At 55.6% G+C, this 22,379-nt stretch overlaps 1 protein-coding gene across 1 annotated transcript in view; it reads right to left on the bottom strand.

The window, feature by feature from the left end:
- The window catches only part of PRDM15 (PR/SET domain 15), a gene marked incomplete at both ends in the record, with an annotated part of 42,690 nt that overhangs the window by 2,020 nt on the left and 18,291 nt on the right, over positions 1-22,379 (bottom strand). The window contains 16 exon segments of the mRNA XM_080696776.1: positions 1,694-1,774; positions 3,335-3,510; positions 3,909-3,992; positions 7,753-7,884; positions 11,251-11,370; positions 11,566-11,645; positions 12,188-12,351; positions 12,732-12,869; positions 13,688-13,819; positions 15,524-15,618; positions 17,933-18,100; positions 20,767-20,803; positions 20,806-20,828; positions 21,459-21,546; positions 21,860-21,954; positions 22,042-22,223. Of these exon segments, the coding sequence (XP_080552902.1) occupies positions 1,694-1,774; positions 3,335-3,510; positions 3,909-3,992; positions 7,753-7,884; positions 11,251-11,370; positions 11,566-11,645; positions 12,188-12,351; positions 12,732-12,869; positions 13,688-13,819; positions 15,524-15,618; positions 17,933-18,100; positions 20,767-20,803; positions 20,806-20,828; positions 21,459-21,546; positions 21,860-21,954; positions 22,042-22,223 (1,795 nt within the window).

Here is a 22,379-nt window from a genome sequence, read left to right as displayed (position 1 = left end):
GCCCTGTGCTGAGACGCACGCGTCTCTTGTTGGTATTGCTGTTTTGCAGTACTGGTGGTTGGATGGAACCCAGGAGTGTTTTACCACTGAGCTACCCCCAGACCTTTATTTATTTGTCTATTTATTTAGTTACTTACTCATTTAGTGGTGCTGGGGATTGAATTCAGGGGTGTTCTACCTCCGAGCTACACCCCCCCAACTGATTTTATTTTTTATTTTGAAACAAGGTCTTGCTAAGTTGTTGAGGCTGGTCTTGACAGTCCTCCTGTTTCAGCCTCCCAAGTACAGAGATTACAAGCACGCACCAACCAAGCTTGGTTTTTATTTTGCTTTTTACATTTTCCTTTTCTTGATGCTGGGGTTTGAACCCAGGGGCATTCAACCTCCAAGCACATCCCCTCCAGCCATTTTTATTTTTTTATTTCGATACAGGGTCTTACTAAGCTGCCCAGGTTGGCCTAGACCTGAATCCCCCTACCATGGCCTCTTGAGTTGCTGGGATCACAGGCATGTACCACTGCGCAAGACCAGATATAAACATCTTTAAAAAGTAATTTTTTTAAGCCACTGGGCAAAGGGAAATGTTCCTGCCCTAGTCGTGAGCTCAGACTAGGAACAATGCCTCTGAATCGGAGCTCTCCCCAGGAATGAGAAACTCACTGGAGAAACAACTCTGGGTTTCACTGGGTTTGGCCACATAACAATATGGCGCACCTCCTTTGGGGACAGCAAAGGGTCCAGGCCGTCCTGCCCTGCGGGTTGCTCTGCAGGGGTCGAGGGCACCGGGAGGGGCATGGGCTGGCAAAGCTGCCCAGGGCAGGCTGGCCCAGAGGAGGCCTGCCTCAGCGAGCACTGCACCGCTCCCCATCTGCCCTCCGTGGCTCATCAGGGTCCTAGGCTGCGCGTGGGCTTCCACAAGCTCCCTCCTGTGACCCAATCACCTCAGTGCATGTTGCACTGTGGAACACTGCCACAAAGCACAAGGTGCAGAGGTGGTCGTCAGAAACACAGGAGCAGACGTGGTCGCCAGAATCACACAGGAGCAGATGTGGTCGCCAGAATCACACAGGAGCAGATGTGGTCGCCAGCAACCTGAAGCGTGACGAGTTCTCTTTGTACCAAATATAGGTCTGTTGTAAACGCACTGACTGGAAAGGCCTTTAAAACCTCAGTCCAAGCCGGGCGCGGTGGGCACACTTGTAATCCCCGTACTTGGGAGGCGGAGACAGGAGGATCGCGCTGGTTCAATGCCAGCCTCGCTGGCCTAAGAGACCTTGTTTCCAAATAAAATATAAAATAGGTCTGGGAGTGTAGCCCGGAGGTAGAAGGGTTCTATCTCCAATACCACCAAAAAAAAAAAAAAACCAAACAAACAAAAAAAAAACCCTCGGTCCATCCAATATAGTTACACTTATGTTGATTATTCAGACAATTTGATTATGTTAAGCTTTCCTGGAAAGAAAAGCTTTCCATCTATTCTCCAAAGCAAGATACACTAGCATTCAGAAAACTGGTCGTAGAACCTGTCTAGAAAATTAGGACTATTCTAAAAGGCTCTGGGGAGATAAACCAAAATACCCGAAACTGGACGAGGAAGCACAAGGTGCCCACAGCATCGAGCCTCCAGGGCCGCTCGGTGCACGTGCGCATCTGAAGGCCCCCGTGCCCCGTGGGCGTGCCCCACGCTGCTCACCTGCACGATGCCGATGGAGGAGGCATCGATGGTGGTGGTCTCAGGGAGGGGGTCCAGGTCGTCAATCCGCACGGCCAGGACCTGTGAGAGGCAGAGACAGTGAGGGGCACCACCCTGCCGCTCTCGAAGGACTAACTGATCAAAGGGAGCTGCCAACCAGGCACCGGCCACGGGAAGACCACCGGACTGGAGAAAACTACAGAGGTGTTTGAGAGAGCTCCCACCCCGGCAGCCCTGCAGGTATCTTTCTATTTCTGCTCGGCTCAGAAAAAAAACGGGGAAAGCCATGTGCTGCGCAGCCCTAAGGATGGCCTTGCTCAAGAGAGCCGGCAGGGAGTGACAGCCCTGGACTTAGATGTCAGCACCAGGCACAGGCCCTTCTCTGCAACATGCTGACGACCACTCAAACACCGAGGCGGCTCTGAGGACGGCTCCCGCCACCCACACACACACACGTCTGGGACCCACAAGGAGGCCAAGGGGAGGCCGAATGCTTTCTTTGTGTTTCTTGAAATCATGTTTACTTCCCCTTTTGTGAATGTTCTCTCCACATACACTGGGCTCTTCGTGATTTTCTCAGTGAATGGTTATCAGCCTTAACACTAACAGTTTACATCTGTTAAAGATAGTAAAACTTAGCCGGGAGTGGTGGCACGCACCTTGAATCCCAGCATTTGGGAGGCTGAGAATGAAGGATCACAGGTTCGTGGCCAGCCTCAGCTACTTAGTGAGGCCCTTTGCAACTCAGTGAGACCCTGTTTCAAAATAAAGAATAAAAAATAGGGTTGGAGCTGGGCGTGGTGGCGCACGCTTGTAATCCCCGTGCTTGGGAGGCAGAGACAGGAGTATCGTGCAGGTTCGAAGCCAGCCGCGCTGGCTTAAGAGACCGTTTCCAAATAAAAATATTAAAAATAGGTGTCTGGGAGTGTAACCCGGAGGTAGGAGGGTTACCAGAAACCCCAGTACCACCAAAAAAAAAAAAAAAAAAAAGGGTTGGAGGTGTAGCTCAGAGGTAGAATGCCCCTGGGTTCCACCCCCAGTACTACACACACAAAAAAGATAGTAAAACTTTACCCGTTTTTTTCAGTTTGCCTTTTGCTTATTCTTTCTTTTTTTTTTCTTTTTTCTTTTCTTTCTTTTGTGTTACTGGGGTTTTTTAAACCAGCGGTGTTCTACCTCTGGGCTAGACCCCAGCCCTTTTCAGTTTGAAACAGTGTCTTACTAAGTTGCTGAGGCTGGCCTCGAATCTCCTGTTTTAGCCTTCTAAGGACTGGGATTACAGGCATGTGTGCTACCATACCTGGCTTTTTGGGTCATTACTTCTATGCTTAGAAAGTCTCCCCTTCCAGTAACGTGTAACTGTTCACCCGTGTTTTCTTCCTTAAAGCTTAATTTTTTCCCTGCGTTTCCTTCCACGGAGCTTACGTCATGATTTAGCTCCCCGGGCCTTCCTTCAGGGTGAGCATTTCAGGGTGAGCCATTTCTCCCTCTCAGCCTCTGTGGGGACCCCGGCGCGTGCAAGCTCCCCCTGTGCACATCAGGTACTTCAGCGGGAAGAAGCAGGAGGGGCGGGCTCTGCTGCCATCCTGCTGCAGCTCTGGGGAGAACGTATTCAGAGCTTGGCAGAGGCCCCAGGCTCACCTCGGGGTGCTTGCGCCGCATGTGTCTGCTCATCGAGGCCCGCGTGGACACCTTGGTCCCGCACAGCTGGCAACTTTGCGCCTCCACCTTGTCGTGGGTGAGCTGTACGTGTTTCTGCAGCATGTACTCGGTGACGTACTTCTTGTCGCACACAGAGCATGCCCACTGCTTGCCCACTTCTCACACAAGCGTGCGCAGAGAGGGAAGAGAAAGGCAGGTCACCTGTGGGGCCGCCCAATGCCCAGCCCCTGATGAGCAGAGCAGCGACAGTCAATGCCCACTGCTCCCGCGGGAGCTGCCAGCCAGGGCAGGCCAGGGGGATGAGCATGGCCCGGGACAAACACGAACGCGTGGCCATCATCCCCCGGAGCACGGCTACACCAACACTCGAAAATTCAAGAATGGACACTCAGCAGTTCTGGTGGGTCTTAAGAGGCCAAGGAACGGCCGTGAGGACCAGAGAGCACCAAAATTATTGAAAAGTCAACAGCGCAGAAAGGTGGTCCGTCCCCACATGCCCAGACGGCCGCACGGGACTGCGGCAGCGCCCGGACGTCTCTGCAGCCTCGCCTACCTGTGTGGATGAGCTTGTGGGTCTCCATTGTGTTTCTCTCACTGAAGGTCTTCCCACACAATTCACACATGAAATCTTTGATCCCTGCAAGAGAAGGCATGCTGAGCCTCACGAGCTGAGTAAGCGTTTGCCCTAACAGCGCATTAAAGATCCCTTACGCTTGACATGTGCAGTACCTGCGGCGCCTCTGGGGAAAGGTAGATTGTCGAAAGACAATAAGCAATGAATCTTCACTCCCAAACCCAACCAGAAAAGTGTGGCTTGAAAAATGTACCCCTCTGCGGTGCCATTTCATATTGAAGAAGTGAAGAGATGTAGGAAGACATCTACACCAAAGGAAGAGAGCGATAGTTTCTTCGAAGGTATTAATTGACCTACATCCCACTTAGTCCAAAAAGATATCAGGCAGCATATCTGAGACATACAATAAGGAATAAAATAATAAATAAAAACCAGGACCAAGTACAAGCAGAAGAGAAATAGGCTAAGCCTAAAAGACCACAGAATGGCTGTGGTCACACAATACTCTTTAAACTTTTTGTTTTTTGAAAGCTAATAGCACATCAAAAACATCATTCACCATAATCAAGTGGGATGTAACCTAGAATGCAAGGATGGTTCACATATGAAAGTCAACAGCATCATATCATTAGAATGAAGGCTAAAATTCATATGATCAGCTCAAAAGATGCAGAGAAGGCACTTGATAGAATTCAACATCCCTGCAAAATAAAAACCCTGAAGGAATGAGGTCTAGAACAATCACACTCAACACAATAAAGGCTACATATGACAAACCCATATGCTACATCATACCGAACAAGAAAAAACTGAAAGCATTTCCTCTAAAATCAGGAACAAGAGAAGGTATCCATTCTCGCTGCTTTTATTCAATGTAGTACTGAAAGTTTTAGCCAGAACAATCTGCCAAGAAAAATAAAAGGCATTCAAGTAGAAAAGGAGGGAGTCAGAGATTATCCTTGTCTTCAGAGAATGTTTCTCTAAATAGAAATATACAAAAACTCCATACAAAGTTCATTAGAACTGATAAGCAAGTTCAGTAAAGATGTAGGATACAAAACTGACATACAAAAATCAGTATGCAAAAAATATATGCACTAATAACAAATTTCCTGAGGAAAGAGTTATAAAAGCAATCCCCTTCACAATAGCTACAAAACAATAAACAAATAACCCTGCTAGAGCATCTCACGCAGACCTTGAGCAAAAGCTCGGCCAGGGACACGCAAAGACTGAGTCCCCCGCGAGAAAAACTAGCCCTTTCCCTTCAAAAGAATTATTTTAAAATTATTTGAATATGTGTAATTGGAATTTTATGTATATGTATTATAACTAAAATAGATGGGCAGTGACATGTGAGAGACGGAGTCAGCAAAGATCTTTCTTTTTCCCCCAAGGACAAAGTCTGGGCCAAAGATTAAGCTCAAGCTGACCTTAGTTTGGGCCAACATATAAGATTAAGCTCAAGCTGACCTTGTGATATGAGGCAAAGCATACTTTCTATGATTGATTAAATGTCTGGCACCCTGCCCTGAAGTCTGTTAAAGACTTTTCCTGTCCTTCAACTTTTCTGCTTGCATGACTGTGGTTTTGTCTATCCTGCCAAGAAAGGAAGTATAAAGACTGTAACAAATCCTGAGTAAAGGTGGAGAAGCTGCCATCTGGTCTCCCGTGTCAGTCTCTCTCACTGGACCTCGCCTCTTCTCTCACCAACACACGACCCCCGACTCCTGCTAGGGCTGGACCCCGGCACAACCCGCCCCCCCAAGAAACAGCCTAGAAATAAATTTAACCAAGGTAGTTAAAGACCTCTACAGAGAAAATTATAAAATATGTTGGGTGTGGTGGTGTACATGTATAATAGAAATATTTGAAGAGCTGAGACAGGAGGATAGCAGGTTCGAAGCCAACCTTAGCAATTTAAGCAAGACTCTTAGCAACTTAGCAAGATCCTGTTTAAAAATAAAAAGTTAAAAAGGACTGGGAATGTAGCTCAGAGGTAGAATACCCCTGGATCCAAGCTTTGGTACAAAATAAGAGGAAAGAAAATAAAATCACAAAACATTAATAAAATAAAGAAGAAACTCCAAAATGAAAAAGACATCCCATGTTCATGAATTAGAAGAATTAATATTGTTAAAATGTCCAGACTGCCCAAGCATTTGCATATTCAATGCGATCCCCACCAGCACCAATGTTATTCTTCATAGTGCTAGAAAAACACAACCCTCAGGTTTATTTGGAAGTGTAACTGACATAGAATAACCAAAACAATCTTGAATAAAAAGAACAAAGCCGGAGCATCGCTCTACCTGCCTTCAAGACACACTACAAAGCCCTTGTAAGAAGCCCAAAACATACAGAGAAAGAACAGCCTCTTCAATAAACGGCAGAAGGAAAACTGGACATCCATTCTCTGATTAAAACCTGACCCGTCTCTCACCCTGTATAAAAATAAACTCAAAATGGATCAATGACCCAAACATAAGATCTAAAACTCTGAAACTACTGGAAGAAAATAGAGCGGAAACACTTGAAGACGCTGGTACAGGCAACAATTTTCTTAGATATGACTCTCAAAACATAGGAAGCAAAAGAAAAAATTGATAAACGGGATTATATCAAAAAGGCTTCTGCACAGCAGAGGAAAGAGTCCACAAAGTGAAGAGATGGACTGCAGAGAGGGGGTATATGCCCACTATCCATCCAACAAACAACTAATATCCAGAATATATAAGGAACTAAAAAATTTAATAAGTTGGGCGTAGTGGGCACGTTTATAATCCCAGCACTGGGGAGACTGAGTCAGAAGGATTGCGGCTCGCAGACAGCCTCAGCTACTTAGTGAGGCCCTTTGCAACTCAGAGACCTTGTTTCAAAAAAAAGAATAAAAAATAATTATTTTTATTATTCATTTTTAACTTATTTTTTATTAATTTTAAATATAGCTTGGAGCCAGATGTGGTGGCACACGCTTGTAATCCCCACGCTTGGGAGGCGGAGACAGGAGGATCGCGCGGGTTCAAAGCCAGCAGCGCTGGCGTAAGAGACCCTGTTTCCAAATAAAGTATAAAATAGGTCTGGGAGTACAGCCCAGAGATAGAAGCGTTTCCAGGAACCCCAGTACCACCAAAAAAAAAAAAAAATAAATAATAATAAGTATAGCTTGGAGACAGAATACCCCTGGGTTCCATCCCCAGTACAGCTAAAATAAATTAATTAAAAAATAAAAAATAAAAAATTTAACAAAACTCCCAATTCACCCTATTAAAACATGGACAAACGTTCTGAATAGACACAAATATATTTTCTTAAATGCCAGTATCATTAACCATCGGGGAAATGCAAATCAAAAGTACCATGAGACATCACCTTGCCCAAGTTAAACTGTTATTTAAAAAAGGAAAAACAGCAAATGCTGCAGAGGCACAAGGATCGCCCCCACCCCGCGTCCCTGGCCCTCTGCAGGGGAGGGTGCCCCACAGTGGTGCCGGCTTACAGGGACCCAGCCTGGGACGGCGGCCAAATTCAGAGGAAAGACACGTGGCTCCTACCCGCCTGGCCGAGCTGGCCCGGAGCTGCGGCGCCTCCACGCGGCGAGGAGGACCGGGAGCCCTGGGCCCACGCACGGCTCACACCTGTGCAGCGGACCACGCTGGAGCTCAGGGGAGCTCGGGGGAGCCTGGAGCTGCAGCGCCTCCAGGCGGCCAGGACTGGGAGCCCTATGCCGGCCCGCTGGAGCTCAGGGGAGCTGGGGTGGGGGCACAGCGGCAGCTCCTCCAGGCGGCGAGGAGGACCGGGGCCGCGCCCACCACACGCTCACCCGTGTGCCGCTTGTAGTGCTTGAGCATGTTGACCTTCTGCGCGAACTTGCGGTGGCACTCCTTGCACTCGTACTCCTTGATGCCCTTGTGCAGCTTCATGTGGTGGCGCAGCGCGTGCTTGGTCTTCATGCCTGGGGGCACAAGCAGACGTGCTGACCCTCCATGGCTGGCACAGGGTGCCCGCACCCCAGCAGCGCCCGTGCCCAGGACCTGGGTGCATGGTTCCCCCGCGGAGCCAGCAGAAAGGCTGGGCCCCGGGGGTGGGGGAGTTATGGCCCCCCAATGCCTGTTGTGACATCTAGAGGTCTGTGTGCCAGCACGTGGGTTGTCATCAAACTGCCATGTCTTGTGTGTGTGTGTGTGTGTGTGTGTGTGTGTGTGTGTGGTACTGGGGACATGCTATCTCTGAGCTACTCCCCAGCCCTTTTTATTTTTTATTTTGAAACGAGGTCTCACTAAGTTGCCGAGAGCCTCACAAGTTGGGGAGGCTGTTGAACCTCGATCTTCCTGCCTTAGCCTCCCAAGTACTGGGATTATGGGCATGCGCCACCACGCCCGGAAAACCTGTCATACCAGTGTGAGCCACTTGGGTCATCTGGTGAGTGAGACAGGGATGACTAAGCTTTCCTGTCTGTCTTGATAATATAAATGTTAACTAAAACGAGGAGTACACAATATGGTTTAAATAATGACTTTCAATTTTGTTTTAATTTAATGTGACCAATCTTAAGAAGTTGGAATAAGCCAGCACCTCACACACTCGGGCCTGTGGAGAGAGGGACGAGCTCGATCCAGGGAGGAAGGGTCTGCGGAGGCCCAGGACACTGGCGGGGGTGGAGAGTGAGGTTGTGCAGGGCGCCCTGCTGGCAGCTCACCAGTCACCAGGCGGCTCACACTCACTGAGCTGACTGTCCCGCTTCCCTGGCTTCAGGCAGAGCCAGCAGCAGGCAGCGAGAGGTCACTGCTGACCTCACAGCAGGAAGAAGAGCCGGCACGGGGAGGAGGGATGGAGCCTGCCCTGGCTCCGCCTGCCGCTGGCAAACAGCCCTAGCCACTTCCGCTCTCACCAAGTCACCTAAAAAACCCGTTTAAGAATTCCAGAATTCGAAAACCTGGGGCCAGACCCAGCCTGCTGAAAGGCAACTGCCGCGCTGAGCCAGCAGGGGGAGCGCGAGCGGCCAGCAGCGTGCTGCTCCCAGGGTGGCCGGCCCTGAGCCAGCTGTGAAGAGCAGTTTTACCTCAAAAAACCATTCTGAATCTTCTGAGTAAAAGAAGTCACACACGCTCTTTTGTCTTAAGGGCAAACACGACTGGTGATGAGGTTAGGTCACAGGCTGACTCGCCCACTTAGACGAGACTAAATCTACTGGCAAGTCTAGAATTTTTAGGAAAATCATGTGAAGAGATGCCACACATGAAGGCTTCCTGCAGTATTGTTTACAGAGACAGCGGCTGCAAAACCCAAAAACAAAGCCCCCGAAACAAAAGGCCCCTCCTCGGTAAGTAGATAAAGGGTCTGGTTCTATGAACTCTCAATGGAAACCTGTCACGGCTTTAAAGAAAATGTAGGCAATGTCTCCTGTTCTGATATATAAAGACTTCCAAGAGAGTCACTAAATAAAAAAGAAAAAACAAGAGACGCAAAGACACACACCTGTGATCCTAATACTTGGGAGACTGAGACAGGAGAGCAGCGAGCTGAACCCCAGCCTCAGTAACTCAGGGACTCAGCAACCTAGTGAGGCCCTGTTCCAAAATGAAGAGTACAAAGGGGGTGTGGTTCAGAGGCAGAACGCCCATGGGTGCAATCCCCAGCACACACGCGCACGCGCGCACACACACACACACACACACACACACACACAGAATACGTAAAGAACAAGCACAGTGGTTGCTTATTTGCACAAATGATAACCAGTATTTCACCTAAACTATTCAGAATTCATTAAAAAATTGGGGGCTATTTAATACATTTTATATATTAAAACGTATGTAATGAGATGTGGCTCTGACCTCCTAGCCCTGTCCCCTGGGCTCCCCGGACAGCCCTCCTCACCCAGCCCCCAACATTAAGGACCACTGAGCGGTGTCCGGGTCCTCGGGGACCTGGTGTGGCGTCTCTGCATCCAGAAGGGCCAGCCCTGCCAATGCTGCCCGCTCCGACCTTCCGCAGGGCCCTGCTCATCTTCTGTAAGTTTAAACTTGGGCATGGTGCTGGGGCGGGCGGGGGCTGGAGAGCAGGGCCCCTCTGCCCATCATACTATCCCAGCGAGCAGCTCAGAGCTGTCCTCGCTCAGCCACTGCCGATGACAAGAACCTGCCACCGCATCCCTGCCCAGGGCCGCCTGGGCGCAGGAGCAGCTCTGCTGGTGCCGGAGGGGGCGGAGGGCGGGTGAGGAAAGGGGAAGGTGGCGGTGCCTGCGGTCAGGGTTAGGGTCTCTGTTACAGGGATACTGTCTTATACGCCCTGTTAGGGGCTGTCTGGTGAGTGCAATTATAGGCATTCACTTTTTTTTCATAGTTTTCTATTTAATTTTTTTAAGCCAAACAAAAGAAAAGCAAAACTATTTCTTGAATATGTAATGTTTAAAAGCTTCAATGGCAAAGTGCACAAACTTGATCTGTCTGGAATCTGCGTGGGGATAGCTCTGTTCCCCGCCAGAGCAAGCTGGGTGGTCCCAGGAACAGCCAGGAGGAACGAAAGAGGCATTCTGATTTTTCAAACAGGAATGGGTTGGAATCTTAACATACTGGAATTATCTTTTTGGGCTGTTTCATTATCTACGTGGGCTACTTTGCCAATCTGGCGCTATGTAACTGGCTTCACACTATTACAAGTATGGCCCCAGGGTCCCAGCGAGTCCAGTCAGCCCTAGGTGACGCGAGAGGGATTTGCTGGACCATCAGCAAGTCTCACAGCCACTCCACACCCAGGCTTGGTGGCGCACACTTTTAATCCCAGTACGTGGGAGGCTGAGGCAGAAAGATCGCAGGTTCAAGGCCAGCCTCAGCATCTCAGCAAGGCCCACGGCAACTTAGTGAGATCCTGTTTCAAAGTAAGAAATAAAATCAGGCTGGAGGGTCCAGCTGAGAGGTGGAACGCCCCTGCGTTCAGTCCCAGTGGCAAAAGGAACGGAAGCATTGGTACGAGCGCAGCTGCGTGCAGCTTCACCTGGAAGAGCACTTACGCCCGGTTCAATGAGTCCTTTTGCCTTTTGTTTGCTTTTGCACGGACACTGGGTATCCACTCCGGGGCGTCTGCCTCTGCACTACAGGGTCTTGCCAAGTTGCTGAGGTTGGCCTCCAACCTGCGATCCTCCTGCGTGAGCCTCCCCAGTACTGGGATGCCCGGCAGGCGCCCCCACACCTGGCTTCCGTTTGCCTTTTGGACAACTCCATCTTTCCCCTAGGCTTCTCCTGCATAAATATGCAGCCCACACCTTCCCCGACACTCGCGGTGGCAGCTCCCCCCTCAGGGCGCGCGCCGCCACACCTACCTTTCCCACACTCGGCGCACAGGTACTCCCGGATGTTGTCGTGCACGCGCATGTGTTCCTTGAGCATGTCCTTCCTGGCGAAGGACTTCCCGCACTGCTCGCAGGCGTGGCTCTTCACCCCTGCAAACACACGCTGTGTCCGAGGCGGCCCCTGGTGAGCGCCTCGTCCTGCCCCGTGGGGCTTCCCTGAGGTCCCTGAGCACCTCGGGGGCGACGAGGCTGCCACGGTGGGGTCACGCAGGCCGCGCCAGGAGGCCACGAGCCCTGCACAGCACCGCCCGGCCAGGCCGGGGCCGCGGACCCGGGCCAGGCTACCTGTGTGGATGAGCTTGTGGCGCTCCAGGTTCCCGATGCTGTTGAAGATTCGCCCACATATCTCACAGGGGTGGATGTACCTGAAAGCAGACGCTGGCCTCAGGGCAGCTGGCAGCGAGGGCGCTCGCCCCACACCGTGATTGGCAGCGCATAGGCGAAGGGTGCCATGTGGCTCACTACGAAGGTCACGCCTCAAGGTGGGCCCCAAACCACTGTGGCACCCTCACCCGCCCTCTTCCGAGGCGGCTGCATCTCATGTGCTCAGGACGTGGCTGCGTCTTTACAGATGGGGAAAGGTAAACGGGGTGACGAGGGCGGCCCTAAGCCAATCTCCAAAAGGGCTGGTGTTCTTCTAAGAGACCAGGACGCAGGCACAGGCAGTGGGTGGCCTGGAGGACACAGGGAGAAGACGCCCCTGCGGGCCAAGGGGAGAGGCCCCGGGCGCAGGGAGCAGCCCGAGAACCCTGGGGGCCCATCAGCCTCCAAAGAGCATGGAGGCCACTGTGTCCTGGGCGTGTGCTGGCGGGAACGGCCAGGCTGGACCTGGGGGAGCAGGACAGGCCCCGAGGCCTTGGCTGAGCAGCCGGAGCTCTGCACACCCCCACGCAGCCCGGAGCCTCACTTCTGCACGTTGGGGTCCGGCAGGTTCTCGCGGTGGATGACCATGTGGGCGTGGTAGGTGGCCTTGAGGGCGAAGCGCCGGTGGCAGATGCTGCAGCCGTAGCCCTTCTCCTTGTGGACCTCCATGATGTGCCGCAGGTACTCCTTTCCGCGGCCGAAGGTGAGCTGGGGACGGGGAGGGAGGACCACTGACACCCCACCCAGGGCCTCTTCACCACGCCCAAGGCGCCCGACACCCACAAGGGCCCATTACTGTGCCACAGAGGCAGGGGGCACGCAGGGCGGGGCGCCTGCCAGGAGACTGCCGCTCACAGGGCACGTGGAAGGAACCGTGGGGCTGGAGCTCTTAGGAACAAGCCGCCCCCTGAAGCAAGCCCCTTCCGTCCACACGTGGGGGGCGGGCTCATGCAGGGGTGGGGGGCCGGGGCAGCAGCCCCACCTGTGTGCACGGTGGGCTGGGACAGGCAGGAGGCCCAGCTGGCGTCCCCAGGGCGGCGCGGGTCCCCGCAGCCCCTCCCGGACTCTGTGCGGCGGCGGCCCGGTACCTGGCACCTCTTGCAGCTGTACTTGTGGGGCTCGGAGTCCGCGCTCCCGTCGGAGTTGTCGTCCTCGTTCTCCTCGGAGGAGATCCCGATCTTGCCGATGAACTCTTCTCTTTGGCGGTCATCCATCAGCGCGATGTCCTGGGGGCACAGTGCGGGCTTGCGCAGGGCCAGCGCTCCAGCTGGCCTCCACTTTCAAAGCTGGGCCTCCGACTATTATTTCGCCATTTTTCTCTTGGACCGATAACTCTGCTGCCGTAATAACACCCCAAGGCCTCCCTGAAGCTCCCGCTCTCCTCAGAGAGCGAGGGGAGCAGAGCGTCACCCTGACTCTGGCTCTTCTTCTCAAGAGGCTCACAGCTGGGCCCCAGGACACAAGCCACCGCCGGCGGGGAAGGCCGGGGCCTGCGCCCACCGGCACGCTACCTCCAAGCCACGCCCGCAGTGCTTGTTATCTATGCTGCAGCGGGTCTTGGTAAGTTGCTGAGGCTGGTCTCAAACCCACAACCCTCCTGTTACAGCCTCCCAAGTACTGGGAACACAGGCGTGTACCACCCCTGGCTGCACTGGGAGAGGGTGACAGAGGATGCCAAGCCGACAGTGACTTCGGGGAAAGTGGTCTGAACGTCTGCAGCCTCTGAATCCCTGCGCTGAAACCCAGCCCGGGCGGGCAGAGTTAGCAAGTGACAGGTCCTGAGTGGGCCCTGGGGAACAGATCAGTGGCCCCCTGAAACGGGCCCTGGAGGGCTCCCTCACCCTCCACCATGTCAGGGGCCCTGGGGAAAGCCTGCCTGTGAACCGGGAGGCCTCAGCACACACACAGAATTTTCCAGATCCTCAATCTTGGGGTCCACCCCTGGAGCCACACAGGAATGCAGGCCTGCTGCTAAGCACCAGCCTACGGCACTGACACACAATGAGCGCTAAGGCAGACGCCGGCCCGGGCGCCCGACCAGCACCTTGAAGTGGACGTGGATGTGGTCCCTGAGCACGTCCACGCGGAAGAACTTCCGCCCGCAGATCTCGCAGGTGTACTTCTTGTCGCCGTGCGTCAGCAGGTGTTTGTTCATGTTGCTGCGGCAGGAGAACACCTGGGCAGAGGCCGGGCAGTGAGGGCGCGGCCGCGGCGACCCGGGTGCCCGCCCCGCCTGGCCCGGACTGCGAGCCTCCGCCGGTGGAGACACGGGCGAGTGCTCGAGACGCTGAGCTGCAGCGACTGCTCAGGCATGAGAAGTATGAGCCCCACCGACGCTGCCGCGGGGTCACCTGTGGTCTGCACACCTGCTCATGCCAAACTACACCATGAGCCCTCCCGGTCTTCACGGCACCTACCGAGGAGCCCGGAACCCACTCGAGCCCACAATTTACTGAAAGCGGACTCAAAGCGGCAGCTCCCCCTTGCTGGTGGCTGTGTTCCTTGCATGTTCACCCACATCCCTGACTTCTTGGTGTTGGCAGCCTAGAGGGATATCCCACACTGGTGGCCAGGTCACCTCTGTGGCGGGGCTGGGCTTGGTGCTGCAGGCATGGCCCCCATGCCTACCCACAGAGCGGTATGGGCCAGCCAACAATGGGCATCTCGGCTCGCACGGCCTTCCTGGGCGGGCAGGTAAATGGGGCGTGTTGGGGCTCACCTGCCCACTCAGCAGGCGCCCCACCTCCCGCCCAGCCCCAGGCCCAGCGCCAGAGCGCAGGCCTGCAGGGGCCCTGGCCGCAAGGCACCCAGGCTGCATGCCTTCTTGGCTTGCTCTGCGGTGTGGGAAAACTAACGAAGTTTCACAGAAACACAGACTTCTGTTTTCCCTTCAAAAGGCCAGAAGAGCTTTTGCTGCCATGTGCTGGCAGGCTGGGCCAGCGGGCCCTGGGGCTCAGGGCTGTGACATCGCTGCAGGGTGCCAGCGCCAGGTGAGTGAGCTGGGTGGTGTGCTGCGGGCTCAGCAACTCCCCGTGCCCTCTCTCAGGGATGCCTGGGGCTGCACAAGAGCCTCCGGAGCTCGGACATGCTCTGCACACTTGGGGACATGAGCACTGGTCCTCTAGGATGCGGGGGGCACGTGCTAACACCCATGGTGAAAGCCGAGCCTCACAAAGCAGCAGCTGTTTCAGCGAAGCCCAGGTGCCCAACCCCAGAGAACAGGCATCTGTATGTGGCGGCCTGGTGTGGATTTGGTGGTGGGGCCAGCACAGGTTCTGAGCACAGCGCACAAGCCCCGCAGACCCAGGCAGCCTGCTCTGTGCACTGGGAGGATGAACCACAGGGATATTATAGTGCTTCACTCATGCAGGGAGCAAATGGCGTCCACTACGCATGCCCAGCTCTGTCACCACGAGGGGGTCATCTCTACCCTGGCCCCAGACTCCAGGCCAGGGCGGGTCTTCTCTACCCATGCCCTTGAGCTCGCCTCGGGCAGGGAGTCTCCAGCTTAGAAGCTGCTACCTGCCGCTGAGCAGGGAGGCCAGCATGACCTCACCACCAAGCCCTGGGGTTCCTCCTCCCCACGCCCAGGGACCTAACCTCACGCAGGACGAGGCCCGAATGCTCAGGAGGTGGGTTTGAGTGGTAAAAGGGGAGAAAAATGCTAAGGAAAAAAAAACAAAAAACTGTTCTCAGCACACTCACTGGAAACCAGTGTTACCTGGCAGAGACCGAATATCAGGTGTGTGAAAGAGCGACATTGGTTTATGGCAACCTGAGCTCTGTTACCCCAGCACTCCCAGCAACACTCGGGTTTTACCTAGGAAACGGCACGCCTTCCATCCCAGCTTCCAGACCCATCACATCCGCGGGGCGTTACCTTGCCACACACTGGACACCCGGAAGGCTCCTTCTTGTAGCGGACCAGGCTCTCCCCGCTGGCCTCCAGGTCCTCCCTCTTCACCCGCCGCACTCCTGCAACCCCCCGGCCCCCAGGAAGACAGTGAGCAGGTGGGAGACGGACACAGGAAGCAGGCTGCCCTCCCTCGCACCTCGGCCAGCAGCTCATGAGGAGGCAGGGCCAGCGTGCAGCCTTGGGGGCTGACGGCCCAGGTCCCACCCCTGAGCCACCTGGACACACATGGCACTGGGTGCTTCAAGTCTGACAGTGTGGGCGGGCTATGCCGAGCCGCCATCCGAGGGGACATTTACCCTGAAAGTTCCAGGCTGTTACGAGGCCTTCAGATGGCCATAGGTTGGCCCTGTGTATTACCAAGAAGATACTAATTTTCATGTCTTACAAATTAAACCAGTCAAGTCAGAATTGGGGTCAAAGATAATAAACCTGTAGTCGTAAGGCACAGTTTTCAGGACTGGGATGAAAACAGACTTTAAAAGTTCATGTGGGATGAGCCGGGCGTGGTGGGCACGCTTGTAATCCTGCACTTGGGAGGCGGAGACAGGAGGATCGCTCAGGTTCAAAGCCAGCCGCGCTGGCTTAAAAGACCCTGTTTCCAAATAAAAAAAATATATAAAATAGGTCTGGGAGTGTAGCTCGGAGGTAGAAGGGTTTCCAGAAACCCCAGTACCACCAAAAAAAAAAAAGTCCACGTGGGCCGAATATGGCGCAGAGGCATTTGGGAGGCAGAGGATCGCTGGTGTGGGGTCATAAGAAAATAAGCATGAAAGTTCCTATGAAGCAGGCATCTCTGAACAAAAGAGAGACACGCGTTCTCGGGCCTTCGCTGGAGCACTCTGGCCTAACAGGAGAGGTCACACGCAGGGACGCGGTGGGCTCCGGGCAGGAGGACGGCTCGGGCAGCGGTCTGGCAGGGAGCGGCTGCGGGAAGGAGGGTCCGTGAAGCAGCCCCATGCCGGGCACTGATCCCACAGACGAGGTCCGGGCCTCGTGCGCGCTAGCTGCGGCCAGCCAGGCGCCTCACGGGAACCTGCTCTGCAGGGGCCTCGGCGCCCAGCACCTGCTCTGGGCTGCAGCCGTGCTGGGGGCTCCGTGAACAGGGACACTGTCCTGGGAGGGGGTGACGTAATCCCCACTGTACAGGCAAGAAGACCGAGCACAGTGGGCCCTTGGCTCCCTGGGGGCTGGGCAGGGTCCTGAGCACACCCCTGAAGACTCACAAAGGCGAAAGCGGAAGGTCTGTATGACCCACGAGGGGCCAGAAACATCAGGCATGAACGCTCACACAGAACGCGAGCCCAGCCTCGCCTTAAGATGAGTGCATGGGTGCATGCACGCAGACAGCTGCCGGTGTGCTTGCACATGGGTAATGCATGTACACGTATGGATACGTGCATGTGTATGACTGCATGCACACGCCTATGATAAACACATACGCATGCGCTAACACGTGGCATTGTGTGGCTGTGTGCACAACTGTGTGTATGGATACATGTGCAGGATGTGTGTGGTAACTCACGCCTACATGTACACAACACATGCATGCATGCATGGACACATGTGTGGGTGCATTTTTCACATGTCAACATTGCGGGCAACACACGTTTATATGACATGCATGGCATACATATGGACACACGTGTGGCCACATGCATGAAGGTAACATGTGCATATGGCTGTGTGCATGGACACATGTGAATACATATTTGTGAGTACATGTGTGAGATACATGTGAGTGACGTGTGTGCCCATGCAATGTACATGTGTATGGACAGTCATACTTCATGCATGCCTCTGTTCTCTCCCATTTCCCCCTCAGGAAGCACATGCTCAGCGTAATCCTCCACGACCCGCGCTCACTCCAACACTAAGAAGCAGCTACGCGGGTCGGCGAGCGCCCTTCGAGCGGCTGGCTGCTCGGGAAACCCGGGTGGCAGGAGTGACCAGGAGGTTGTCACTGGACCTGGCGACTCCGCTCGCAGGCTACGGGAGTGTGGGCCGCCCCAGGCCCCCGATAGCAGCGGCGGCACTCTGCTCTCGGTGTGCCCTGAGAACCCACTGCGCACATGATTTCGCCTGCTGGTCTTTCCTACACGCTGTCACGGTCCAAGTATTTTTTCACATATTTTTGATATGATCAATGTCGTTAAAGAAGTAATTTTAGTGACCGCATAGCACTAGATCCTATGCACAGACTGGCTTTCTGACCTCACCCCCCACCACTTCCGACTACTTCGGCTGGCTCACATGACCGGCCCGGCCCTCAGCCCCCGTCCACGCAGGCGCCGGGCCTGGGCGGGCGGCCTGATGGGAAGGGGGCGTTTGCAGCTGCTGCCAAAGCGCACGCGAGGAGGCCGTGGCCGCGCTCACCCTCCAGGTGCCGCCTCCGGTGGTCCAGCATGACGTCCTTGCGGTAGAACATCTTGCTGCAGACCTCGCAGGCGAACTTCTTGTCCCCGTGCTTCTTCTTGTGCTTGGAGAGGTTGCTGTTGGTGGAGAAGAATCTGAAACACATCTCACATTGGAACGTCTTGTCATCTGTCCAGAGAGCAAACAAACAACGATCCGGGGTCATTAACTCCTGGCCAGGCTCAGCGTGCGCCTCGGGGTGGGGAGGTGGGCCACGGACAAGGGCAGCAGCACCACCCGTTCCACAGATCGGGGCGACTCGGGGACGCCCAAACCAACCACAAGCTTCACCACCGGGGACGCCAGCCCGGCTCCCTCCCAGACAGAAAGGAGTGCCGTCATGCCCAGGCTGCCCTGGGCTCCCGCACTCTGGGCACCAGCCAAGTCCTGAGGCCGCATGGACCGCCTGCTGTTTAGCGCGGGCTCCCCCCTTGGCCGTGGGGCCGCTGGGAGCGCCTCAGACCAGCCATCCAGGCGCCTTTGCAGCTGACTGCTGGCACCTCTCTGCGAGGGCCTGGGATGCTCAACACCATCCCTGACTCCATCCCAATGCCGGCAGTGCCCGCCCCCGGCAGCTGCGACAGCCCAGAGGTCTCAGGGACCACCAGTGCACTGCGACTGCAGTCTGCTGCCTGGCCCCAGGCCTTCAGCGGGCCGCCGTGCCGTCCTAGCTACACAACCCTCTGCCGTGCTCAGTGCAGCACACGCAACGTGTGCTTGTGATGCCAGGCATTTTCAAAATTATTTTAATGAGCATATAATATTCTGTTCGGTTCGTTTACTGCGACCTCATTACTTAATACTGTAAATAACTCGGCAACGCAATCTTTAGCAATGCAGTTTTTTCTTCTGGAATGTTTCCTCAGCATAAATCTTTAGAAAAGGGCCCACTAGGCCCGAGGCCGTCACCGTGGCGCCACTCCCATCAAATCCCAGGCACCCAGCACCCCCGGGCCTGCTGAACAGCACGGCAAGGCCCCGCAGGCAGGCGGAGGGCGCAGCTCAGCCTCCCTCAGGAAGCACTATCAGCGCGGTGAGCCTCCCTCAGGCAGAAGCCTCCCCAGTCCTAGCTGTACGACATCCTCTGGCATAGGCCCTTCTAGGCTATGGAAAGAGATCGCCCTTCCAACCATCCCCGGGGCTGAGCTGCCCGGGACTACCCAGCACACCCCGCAGACCCACACAGGTATTAGGTCACAATATCGGCCCTTCTCCCATCAGTAACCTGCTGCTACGGAGGTCCAGGCCCGAGTTTTACCAAACGTGGCAACTGAGGACCAGTGCCGGGGGGATGTAGTGCAGGACGCCCCGAGAGGGGCCAGCAGGTGGCTCGGGGAGTCCCCTCAGGCTGAGGATCTGGCCATGCAGGTATGCTGCTCCCTAGCGCCCCCTTTAGGTGAAAGGCGGCACAGCGAACACTAGTGGAGACAGGGACAGCACTGTGGACACGGGGACACCAGGGACACAGGGCAGCCTGCCGGGCCCAAGAGTGTGCCCATCACAGACTGCACTGTACAAGCTCTGGGACTGATGGCATAATGAGGGCACGCAGTCTCTAAATTCGATTCTATAAGAAGCATGGGGCATGCAAATGAGCTCGGGTTCCAGGTTTGCCCTCCACTTCCAGTCTCCTGTCAGCCTCCCACATCAGTGTCCCGCCACCACTGCTTGCTGCTTCTACATGGTCACCGATGGCGAGGGCCTGGTTCCACAGGACTGCTGGCCAGCACTAGTGAAGTTCACTTTATCACTGTCTGTCCACTCGGGTACAGAGAAATCATTAAAATAAAAAGATGATAGCTAGGCATAGGTGACATTTGCTTGTACTTGGGAGGCTGAAACAGGAGGATCCCAGGTTAGCGGCCAGCCTCAGCTACTTATGAGGCCCTCCACAACTTAGTGAGGCCCTGTTTCAAAATAAAGAATAAAAAGTAGGGCTGGGGAGCCGGGCATGGTGGCTCAGGCCTGTAATCCCAGCATCTGGGAAGCCGAGACAGGAGGATAGCAGTTCGCGGACAGCCTCAGCTACTTAGAGGCCCTTTGCAACTCAGTGAGACCCTGTCTCAAAATAAAGAATAAAAAATAGGGCTGGGGGTATCACTCAGAGGTAGAATGCCCCTGGGTTCCATTCCCAGTACTACACACACACACAAAGTAGGGCTGGAGATATAGCTTGGAGGTAGAATGCGCCAATCCCTGGTGCCACACCAAAAACAAAATCAAATGGGGGATTATGTCTCTTCCCGGACTTTGACTGCCACGCCAAGGGCCAGCAGGGTCATGGGCTGTCCTCAGGATGCCGAGGACCTCACTGACACAGAACACAAGAGCCCACAGAGGGGCAACACTGGGCCTGTTAACAACCCAAAGTGAGAGTCGGCTGCCTGCTAGCCGCCCGAGGTGTGCCGGGGGAGCGGTGGGGTGAAGGCCCGTCTCTTGGGTACCAGGAAAGGGCTTTGTGGGAAGGGCGCAGCTGCAGCCCTGCCCCGGAGAGGAGCCTCCAGAGCAGCTAAGGCTCAGATAAAAGGCAACCCCCACCGCCCCTTGGTGTTAGGACATCCCTGAAGGGCGAGGATGGTACCATGGGCCTGGGCACAAGAAACAAGCCACTGGTTCAGCTTGGACCCTCAAAGCAGAGCGGACAGACAATACAAGGAGCCCAGAGGCACGGAGGCTGCAGCCCGGCTTGGGAGCAGCAGGGACAGAGGCTCGGGGTGGCCGGCACCTCGGCAAGACCCGACTCAGAAGCTTGGACGGACGGTGTGGAGCGACAAGACGGGGTTGCCGGGGCTGACCTGGTAGGTCTCTAAGCCGACTCGCCGCTGGGCCCCCCCCTCGCCCGCATTTGCTCTGAGTCCTAGAGGGAGGGAGATGAGAGAGAACTGTGACCCTCCCCGTGCTCCCTCTGCTCACCCACGGCCTGGACCTCTGAACTGGGGGAGCAGCTCTCCCACCCCAGTGCACACACGCCCGGGCCCAGGGGGCCGCGCTCGCAGCACAGGGGCCGGGCTTGCTGCAGGCACGAGTCCCTAGCTTACTGCTTCATCTGCCAGCTGCAACACAGCCTGAGAGCTGGAGCCCGGCAGCCCTGGCCCCGCGAGACCTCCTCCTGCACCACAGCCGTGAGCACAGCGGCCTCAGGCTTTGCAGGAGATAATGGTTTCCAGGCTTCTTTTGGAGGATGGTGGACAGGAGCAGGTGGTGGGTACAAAACGACCTATGGTAGCCACAGGCCCCCTGCTGCACGGCGGCCAGGACCCAGGCCAGGGGGAGCTCAGGATTCCCCGCCCTTAGCCTCTCATGCGGCCCTAAACAACGCGCTGCTCGCGGCAAGGATGAAGCCCCTGCTCCAGGGCGGCCTTAGACATGGCCATGAGCTCAGCAAGTAAACGTGCCTGCCTGCTCTAAGGCAGTGATGGAAGGAAGGCGTGGCCAGAGCAGGGCTGTGGATGGACCGGCTGCGGTGGGGCGGCGGGCGCGGCCTCACCTGTCCTGCAGTTGTGAAACTCCAGCGCACTCTCCATGCGGAACGTCTTCCGGCAGGTGCCGCAGCGGTACCGGTACTCGCTGTCCATCTGGTCAAACGGGCACTGTGAGCGGGGCAGGCCACGTGTAGGCCAGGGAGCTCCCCGCCTGCTGTCCTAGCAACTTCCAGGTGCCTACGCTACACTCTCCTGTCTCCTACTCTGAGTTTCTCATTCTTACCAATGAAGAGACAGCCCAGCTCAGAGAACCGCGGAAACGCCCACCACCCCGTCTGCCCGCTCCCCCACTGCCCGCCGGCATCCACCAGGCTGGGCACAGATGGCAGCGGGGCCCGGCCGCCGCAGGCTGGTCGATGGCTCTCCTGCTGCAAGCCCCAGGGTGCTCAGGGAAGCGTCCACACACCTCGTTCCTGCTGTGCTTGTAGGACACGTGCTGCTTAAGGCTCTCCTTGCGGCTGAACAGCTTGGCGCACTCCTCGCACTTGAACAGCTTGTCCCCTGGGGAGCCCGCCAACAGAAGGCTGTCAGGACCCGGGCAGGAGGCCGCGGCCCGCTCTGCCCGGGGTCGCGGGCAGCCCGGCTCACCGTGCGAGCGCACGTGGCGGCTCAGGTTGCTGCTGTTCTGGAAGACCTTGCTGCAGATGCCGCACTGGTGCAGACGCTTGTGGTCCCCCAGCTGCCGCACCAGCTTGCGCCGGATGCCGTGCCTGCTGGACAGAACCAGGCCCCGCTTGAGGGCCAGGGTGCCGCTCTGGTGATGCGCGAACCTGTACAGACAGGCGAGGGTCAGAGGCGGGTGGAGGCGAGGCCCGGGGCTCCCCACACGGCCCAGCTCCAAGGCTCCCGGGAGGCCAACAGGCAGAGACCCTGGCACCCCAGGGCCTTGGCTGGCTGCCGTGTCAGCGTCAGAGAGCAGAGGGCTG

The sequence above is a fragment of the Muscardinus avellanarius genome (genome assembly GCF_963383645.1).
Source record: "Muscardinus avellanarius genome assembly, chromosome: 5".
Taxonomy (NCBI): Eukaryota; Metazoa; Chordata; class Mammalia; order Rodentia; family Gliridae; genus Muscardinus; species Muscardinus avellanarius.
The sequence above is the reverse complement of the archived record's forward strand: the minus strand, read 5'-3'. Positions and strand labels throughout refer to the sequence as shown.